This window comes from Carya illinoinensis, chromosome 15 (assembly GCF_018687715.1).
Source record: "Carya illinoinensis cultivar Pawnee chromosome 15, C.illinoinensisPawnee_v1, whole genome shotgun sequence".
Classification (NCBI taxonomy): domain Eukaryota; kingdom Viridiplantae; phylum Streptophyta; class Magnoliopsida; order Fagales; family Juglandaceae; genus Carya; species Carya illinoinensis.
In genome coordinates this window covers 32426488-32435385 of record NC_056766.1, presented here as the reverse complement: position 1 = coordinate 32435385, position 8898 = coordinate 32426488, and the positions used below count along the sequence as shown (strand labels likewise).

The following is an 8898-nucleotide window of genomic DNA, read 5'->3' as shown; positions in this document are numbered from 1 at the left end:
TAATTATGTAATTCTAATGACTAAATAACATACACCGCATCCTATACAAATGCGGACCTTTTTCTATTTGGATCATGCAACTCGGACAGATGGTCCACCGATCACTGCAATTGTAATTTATTTGTAAAAATATTCTTTTAATATTTTTAAATATTTTTAATTTGTTTTAATAATATTCATTAACCATTATGAAAAAAAAAAAAAAACAGAAAAAATAAAGTCTGTACGACTCAATGACTCATCGTTCCAATTCATCGTTTCAATCACATGTGGTAGAACCCTAGCTAGGGCTCTTTTTGTCTACACTCTCCCACTGCGAGGGCTCTCTTTTCTCTGCAACCATATCTACTATATTGTAGTTCGTTAGGATTTAATCCACTCCTAAATTCTCGTCTTCTCAAATCTGGTTTCGACAATCAGAGCTTTAATTTGGTTACTGATAATTTCCCGAAAAATGGACTCCGATGGAGACGATTACGTGTTCTATGGAACACCGATAGAGCGGGAGGAAGAAATCAGCAGCCGTAAGAAGAAAGCTGTGGCTGAGTCCTCTGGTCACCTCCGAAACCTCCCTGTTTGGAAGCAAGAGGTACGGTCACATTTTCCTAACTCCTCGTTCAAATTTTCCTCCTCTTGTTTGGTTCCTGGGAAGCTCAGGAAAGTAAAATAGGAAGAAGATTTGAATGCCTTCTATGATTTTTTTTTGGGTTGCGGTATAAGATCCGAAGTACATACGAGCCTAAGTAATTGCGTTGGGATTGAGTTTTAGTGAAGGCTTTTGTTTGTTTGGACCTGGAGACCGTGAAAGTATTTGCCTTGGAAATCCAAAATGGCATTATAGGTAAAATGTCATCCTCTCTAGAAGGACTTTGGAAATGGGAGTCATTAAGGAGAAAACGACAGATTTTAATGGCCTTTTTATCCATTTGCATGTTTATAATAATGTTTTAGATGACTGCCAATCTATACTGACCATTTTTCTGGCTAGTTTTATCTAAAACACTGTGGTGAAAGATCATATTCATGTATGTGTTGTAGCAAGCCCTTAGATTTTGAATTGCATGTGAACTGTCTGATAGTTGGATTTATGACTATATATACCTGGTTTGCAGATCATTGGATTGCTTGAAGTAAACGCTAATAAAAGATTTCTCAAGTGTTTCGCTTAGGATTTCATAAGAAAAAAAGGATGACGTCTTTGATAATGCTCTTTTCATACTGATGTTGATTCCTTGTACTCTTATTTTTTCTCTAGGTTACAGATGAAGAAGAGCGACGAAGATTTCATGGAGCATTTACAGAAAGGTTTTTTGCTGGTTATTACAATACTGTGGGGTCCGAAAAGGGTTTAATTTTAATTTATATTTAGAAGAACTAAAATTTTTAAATTAAGACTTGAGTGCAGAATAATGTTAACACTGCAAAACAAATGTGCAGGGTGGGCTCCACAGACATCTGTATCATACCAATAGAATAGAGCTAAAGTCAAGCAGCAGAGCATTTTGAATTTTTTAGATGAAGACGAAAAGGCTGTATGTTTTTATTGTCTTAGCCGAGATGCTGGTTTGCTAAGAGATTTTTTTCACTTAGCAACTGTCAACTTCGTGGATTTGTTGTTGGAGGTTCTATATGTTGGAAATGTGATGCATGTTTGGACATTGTTGATACATGAACCATTTTACAAGATATATGTCTCTGGTATGAATATCAATGAGGGAAGTGGGCTAAAAATGGCATGGAAATTAATAGACTTTGTGAAATTTTTTATATTTTGTATTGCAATCGTTCATTGTGATATTCATGACCCAAGGTTATGACAAATTCTCAATTCTTTGGGGGTTTTGAAGATTGTCCCCCTTGCACTTTGTTTGGGAGTTTGGAGGTTGCACTTTTTTTGGGAGTTTGGAAGGGAGAGGATAAAGTGGGATAGAGAGGAGAAAATAGAGAATTTTGATTCCTTTTTTAGAATGTTTTAATAATAATGGGAGGGGTGAGTGGACGATTCAGTGGGAATCTCTCTCATCTTGCTTGTTTGTAGAGTAGAAGGAGGGCAAAGGACAAGTACGATGTAAATTGAGAATGGGGAGAAATTTGTGATCAATGTTTGTAATTGTTGAAGTTTGATAAAATTTTAAGGGGCTTTATGTGGTTTGTCTTGGAAGCATCAGTACACATAGGGTACGTATAGACATGATACAAATATGATGATATGTTGAAGGGAGGGAGGGAATGGACATGTATCTGATACAGAGTATGGCAGAGAGAGCTTCCTAGGAATGCAGATTCTTTAAAAAAAAAAAAAAAAAAACATTAAAGATGCTGAGTGTAAATTGAGTAACTAAATGGATATAAGTACTCCTATACTTTGGGTTCGTCGTCATCAACATTTTTCAATAGGAAAATTATTTGAAGAAGATTTGCCATTTACCTGTGAGTCACTTCTGTTTCATTTTTTCCAGCCAATTTCTTTTGTGACAAGGAAGCTACACTTGCATGGAAGTATATGACTTTTAGTGATTTTTTAGTACTATATGAATGCCATAGATACAGATGACATAGCTTAGGAAATGTAAAGAGACTACATGTATTTCTTCACAAAAAAATTATAAACTACCAGTGAAAGCATTCTATTTATAGTTTGAAGGATTATACTGTATTACTAAAAACAAGGGTAAGGGATTATGCTAGTAGCTAAACATTAGGGGTGGGTGGCGGGGCACTGCCCCCCACTCCCATGCGTCCACCGCCCTGGCCTTGCGTGGGTGGCGCAAGCAATCCTGCATGGGCTGGGGGCCCCTGCCCAAAGGGAAAACACCTAGCAGTGCCTCGAAGGGGTTTTTTTTTAGGCCCAAGGTGCGGCCCAGCCCCCTCCGCACCCCAGGCCTAGGCTTAAGCCCAACCCAAAAATTTATAATTTTTTATTTATTTATAAATAAACAAGTTTTATTGATCAAAGAATGGCAAGGTCAATAAAACCCTGAGGGGTAGATTAGTTGGTCAAGCCTTGGGTTTGCTTCCCAATTGTCACCAGTTCGAGTCCCTTCATGGTTAGTTAAGGTTTATCTGGCTGTTAATTTCAGGGCTCCTGAAAAAAACTTATTAAAAAAAAGAATGGCAAGGCCAATAACAAACTATGATACCCTAACTAAGTAGGCACATTAGAGGCAAGAAAATCATGAAGGACCATGCAATTAAAATCCACAGCAATGGCCCAATTACAAAGAGTTATAAAAAATAAAACTTTAAGCTCCTCCAACGATCTTTCCTAGTAGGCACATTCAAATGTTTGCTCATTGCGCTCTTTCCACAAGCACCACATAATACATAGATGGATCATCTTCCAAATCGCTTTGATCGGTTGCCTACCTCTTACGTTTGTCTAGCTAGCCAAAGATGCCTCCACAATCTTCGGCATAACCTAGGCCAAATCCACTCGAATGAATACCTCATTCCAAAGAAACATTGCTGTATCACAATGCAAGAGGAGGTGGTCTACCGACTCTCTCCCTCCTTTGAACATGCAACACCACTTTGTATACATATATATATATATACAAATAAATTCGTTACCAAAATGACGTCATTTTGGTAATAAATTGTTTTTAAGGGAAATGACGAAATAACGTCTTTTTTTTTGGGCCCCCCCCGGGCGTAGTCTCTCTTTGCGGTGCTACCTCTCAAACCCTCTCTCCCTCTCGCAGTTGTAGCGGCAACACGGCCTGCATCCTCTTCTTCTTCTCCTCCTCCTCCTCGGCTTCTCCCTCCTCTTCTTCTCAAACCCTCTCTCCCTCTCACAGTCGTCGTGGGCCTGTGGGTTTTTTTTTTTAATTGTTTCTGATTTGTTGTGTATTATGTTGTGGATTAATATATTTGTTGTGGATTTTCTCTTTTCTTTGCCTTTTATTTTATTTTTCCCGATTGTGACAGGCGTGGGTGGTCGGTGGAAGAAGGGGGGGTGGATGGACAAGGGGTCTAGCCCTGCACCCCGGCATACCGACTTGGGGCCCTGCCCTTGGAATGCGGTGGCGGATTCCCGGGGGCAAACCCCCCCAAATGTGGGAAGGGGTGCGGGAAAGGTGCAAACCCTGCCTTGGGGTTTGCTTTAATATGAACATGTAACATTTTGCTTTAATAGGGGTGTTAAGAGGGATGGAGGGGGGCTGCGTTTTAAGAATTGCTATTTAAAAATTAGTTATCAAAAAGGAAAACAAAGAAATAACATCACACAATTGAAAATTATTTATTTATTAATTACGATGGCATTGTGTTTCATGGAAAGAGTATTTTCATTGATGCATAGAACAGCTCAAGTTATAATTGGTAATATTGTAAGCCTTGTGCTGAACGCATCTATTTAAGAAGTCTAACAACGGGCATGGTAAACAGAGATTGAGGAAGCTATTTTGTTGAGAGTATTGTTTTAAATATATTATTCTACATGTTATAAAAAAATTTCAAGATTCTTAATCAACTTTTTTGATTCCTTTGTTTTCACATTTAGGAATTGGACGGTCAATCATTTGGGACATCTATGCAGTTTGATACATTTGGATTTACAGCTGCAGAACTTGCTTGTAAACAAGCTGAAAAGGAACAACAACAGAGGTTAAGTTTCTTTAACTGTGATAATTTATATGAGTATTTCATTTGATGTCTATCTATTGGTTAAGCAACTTGACTTGCAAGTGTTGGAACTAGGGATTCAGTGAACTAAGCTATGTAGTAGCATGTATTACATTATCCTTGGCCAACCCAACCATATGGTGTGAACATAATTTTAGCTATACAATGAAGGAAGTCAAGAGTCTGATTTATTTGGACATAGGACTGAGACTGAATATTGGATGTGTTTGATCCTTTCTCCAACAATTAAGATTTGGAAACTATTGATGCTAGAGTGTACTTGTAGATGGGTGCCAAGATACCCTAATATAGGGACACCCTAGAAAATGTTCTTATGCTTGGTGTTCTAAATGACCAATAGGACATAGAGAGTTGATTCAGTCTTCCTATTAAACCGAGTTAGCCTAGACCTCGCAATGTATGGGCTTATATTTTCTCGATCTATTTTTTATTTACCATCTCATAATTCACAATCTTTTGATTATTTTTGTCAAAGACTTATAAAAAGGATTAGAGAATAAGTAGTCTGTGTGGTTTCAATTTTGATTGAATCGGCCATTTCGTTAACATTCTATTAATTAATCGTTAAAAATGCTGACTTGACATGCCATTTGTGGTGAAAATAAAATAAAAAATCTAAAAGTAGAAGAAAAAATAAAAATAAAAATAAAAACTAATAAAAAATTTAAAAATATTGATATGAAATTATAGGGATCAATCTGTCCAAAAGGCAAACCAGATGGACTATTTAGCATTTTACACCATAAAAACATATAAATTAAAGCTTCAACTGAGAAACTAAAAAGAACATTAGCTAGACTACAATCACCCTGGGGATTAGTTGGGACTTTGTTCTTGGACACCCAGTGCCCAAAAAAAAAAAAAAAACTAGACTACAAACAAAAAAAATTGAAAAATAAGTATGGATCAACATATGCACAAAAATTAACTGTTGTTTCTTTCAATACTTAATTAAAATTAAGTATTAATTTATCTTTCAAGTGCGCTAACCAATATGCACTCACCATATGAGTCTCTTATGTAATGCCTTCTCTTTTGAGAGTTTTAAGTCACTGTTGGACACGCACACACAGTTCTACTTCCTAAATACATCAGCATGAAATGTCTTGCTGGTCTGTTTGTGATATGTTTGTTGTGTATTGCAGGCCATCAGCTATTCCTGGGCCTGTTTCTGATGAAATAATTCTTCCAGTCACAGAGTCTATTGGTTTGTTTCGGTTAATATAGAGTGATGCCTGTGACAATGGTAATTTTGATACAAATTCTATGATACGCCCCTGTTTGCTGCTTTTGAATAGGTGTAAAATTGTTGCTGAAGATGGGATGGCGACATGGTCACTCAATTAAGGATTCCAATGCGAACTCACAATATGGTATTTCTTTATCCCAATTTGAGATATGTTTTATTATTGTTATAAGAATATGTTTTTTTATTACAATAATGATTTCCATTTTTCACCCCAAGTTTTCACCCATTTTTCAAAATGTATTCTAGACCACCAAAACCAACAATTGGGTACCCTAAACTAGGATGATGATTGGCAAATAAATGATTTTTTTTTTTTTCCAAAGTAGGTGAAAAGTAAAAAAATTAATTTTCCAAAAATTTGATGCCACATCCAAGGACGATGGTTAATAGGAAGTTGAAAAGCATTACTCATATATATATATATATATTTAATTTAATCTGGTTATAGGTTTTTGGTTTTCATCCTGATGTTCTTATCTGGGGAGTTTCCTGTTTCAATCTGAGACAGCCTTGGGCTTAGAGTTCTAGAAATTAGTACAGGGGTCTGTATAAGCATATGCACAGAATGCCTTCAGCCTGTTAGTAGTTTGTGTTACAGGATGAAATAAGTATGCTACCATGTTTCATTTATTTTGCTATAATTGGCTGGACATTCATGCATAATGGGTTTTTCACGTGTAACAGTCCCCCTCACAAATCTTTGATTCGGGGTTTGGAACTGTCAGACAATGATTCTCTGTGAAGTCTGTTAAAACACCATAGTGTTGATACACATTGAATTCTGATGCTACATTCTTCTCTAGAATATTCTTCAAGTTTGCCATTCTATCTTCAGCACCTCTACAGAAAAAAACCTAGTTTTTTGGTTAAGCTGGAAGTTGAAATCACATCAATTTTATGGTTTCATCTGATTATATTATGGTTCAGTGCAAAATTTCCTAGTTTAGTTATATTTCAGCACAAGCATATCTAACTCCATGTCTTCATTATTTACTCACAGATGCTCGGAGAGAAGCTTGTAAAGCTTTCTTGGCCTTTTCTTCTGATGATTCAAAAGCACAGAATCTGAGCCTGTCAAGGGCAACATTGAAAGTTCTACAAAACGGCCTGCTAATGATGATGTTCTGTCATACAAAAGCACACCTGTGAGAAATTTTCCATATATAGATCAATTGATACATGAAGAAATGATCTTTTAGGATTTTTTTCTCAACAAGTTATTCTATGGATTCGCTCAAACTTATGCCCATTTATCTGTATGTCTTAGCGTAGTATTTTTTTAGTAGGTTGATCTTCCAACTCCGATAAGTTTGTGGAGCCTCAAAGTGGTTCCATTGTATGTGCTAGAAAACTTCCTCCTGGACCATGGCCATCCTTTAGCATGAACACATGTGAGTGATTTTTTTAAATGAATTGCAAAGTCACTGTAGAAGAGCCATTATAGTTGAGAACAAAACCAGTGGTCAATGGAATATTATGACTATTTGGCCTCACTAATGATTTTGTAATTGTTTTGAGAAACAAAGCAAAATATTGAAAATATCAAATGCTTTTTTACCTTGGCATAAAATCATGTGACCACGGTCTCAGTTGCTTTTTTATTTGCTCATTTGCTGGTTCCACCACTGCTCATACATAGGGATAATGCTTTATCCACATAGAAAAGCCACCAATGGTGTCCATTTTCCAGCAGGATGGCTAGGCTTAGGGGACTACGGATTTTGGGTCCAATTACCAGCCCATTACCGCTACTACAGATGGTGGGCAGGCGCACCCAAGCTCATACTCATCCCATGACACTAACGAGCTCTCCCACCTTTGCCGCCTGACGCATCCACTTTTTATGGGGTTGGAGTGATGGGCTCCAATATGGGTCAAGAAGTTTGGAGTGACACCAACTGTTTTGAGCTCACTAAACAAACGAACAATGGACTAGACTCAGCTGTTAGTGGGCTGTATATGGATTTGTGCTCCAATGAGTTTGTGTAGCACAACCCACTGTTCGGGAGGATGCCACCGTTTCTAGACTCAAGCAGCGATGCATTTGGTTTGCGTTCTTCATCTCCTTACTACTATTAAATAAATCCCCCTATCCTGACTTTTCAAAGCGTCTGTTCAACATTGAGGTATGTTTTCCTTGTTTGGTTGTTTGTTTTCACTTGGGGGGCGAATATAGGCAGACGCTGAATAGTGTATTGTATTGTTTTTGTTAAGCTTATGCAAGGTTTTAATCTTTTTGGATTATAGATGAGCAGTGGTCTGATTGCTAGAGTATGTAAAGCAATCCTGTAATATCTTGCTGAGTCACTTATAACTAGATTCTCTTTTTCAATTAATTATCTTTAAGGAACTTCACCGCTGAGTTACCCTGAAAATCTTAAGAGGATCCTACTAAGGTTAAATATGTATTGCTTATTTGGTAATTATCAAATTCCAAATACGTTTTGCTAGAGAAAAACATTTGCTCACTTGGGAATGGGAAATTTGAGATGCAAAATTTATCCATAAATAAGATATACAGCTAAAAAATAAAATAGGCATTCATACATCATTTATGCTTTTAAGGTGCTATTTCCCAAGGAGAAAGTGTCAGGAGTACTTATCAAAAAAAAAAAGTGTCAGGAGTGTAGTTCGATTCTGTGTGTTTCTTTCATACACTAGCACAACCCAATGCCTTGATCATCTTTCGGCTCCATATTGATGTCAGGATCAAATCTCACCTCCCATGTAGGCCAGTAGTGCAAATCCTGCTTCACCCAGGTGTCCTGCGTGAAGATGGACAAATAATTTAAAATTTTATTATATTTTATTTTTTATGGTAAGTCAAGTAGCAGTGTAGCACCCACATATACGGTTTTGAGCTTACAAGTACGTGCACGCATAGAACACAAATAATTGTTACTATTGATGCTAGAATGACACTTAACCCCAGCATTTGACTGAGAACAAATCAGTGTAGGGTAACCTAACTATTTCAGGCAATTTTAGTAGCTTTAGTACTTGTG

The 8898-nt window shown here is 36.9% G+C and overlaps 1 protein-coding gene across 13 annotated transcripts; it reads left to right on the top strand.

Annotated features, from left to right (window-relative positions):
- Nucleotides 1–209: 209 nt before the first annotated feature.
- On the top strand, nt 210–8248 carry LOC122296431 (G patch domain-containing protein TGH homolog). 13 transcript variants are annotated; one of them, XR_006238521.1, is made up of 8 exons: nt 488–589; nt 1256–4076; nt 4502–4605; nt 5790–5851; nt 5943–6017; nt 6894–7038; nt 7180–7284; nt 7587–7729. XR_006238521.1 is itself a non-coding variant. In XM_043106142.1 (8 exons), exons 3-8 carry the CDS (start codon nt 3852–3854, stop codon nt 7720–7722), a joined length of 750 nt encoding a protein of 249 aa, XP_042962076.1. In that variant the 5' UTR covers nt 488–589; nt 1256–1335; nt 1438–3851; the 3' UTR covers nt 7723–8248. The 13 variants fall into 13 exon arrangements, 9 of the variants coding, with proteins under 9 accessions (XP_042962078.1, XP_042962076.1, XP_042962082.1 ...); XR_006238520.1 differs by having other exon boundaries at nt 7177–7284; XR_006238522.1 differs by having other exon boundaries at nt 7584–7727.
- Nucleotides 8249–8898: the final 650 nt, after the last annotated feature.

Excerpts from the sequence above, each read along its gene's own strand:
- LOC122296431 (XM_043106142.1), top strand. The coding sequence starts at position 3,852 with ATGTTGTGGATTAATATATTTGTTGTGGATTTTCTCTTTTCTTTGCCT. Across the intron at positions 5,852-5,942 it reads TCCAGTCACAGAGTCTATTG|GTGTAAAATTGTTGCTGAAG; the intron begins GTTTGTTTCGGT and ends GCTTTTGAATAG. Across the intron at positions 7,039-7,583 it reads TGTCATACAAAAGCACACCT|CAGGATGGCTAGGCTTAGGG; the intron begins GTGAGAAATTTT and ends TCCATTTTCCAG.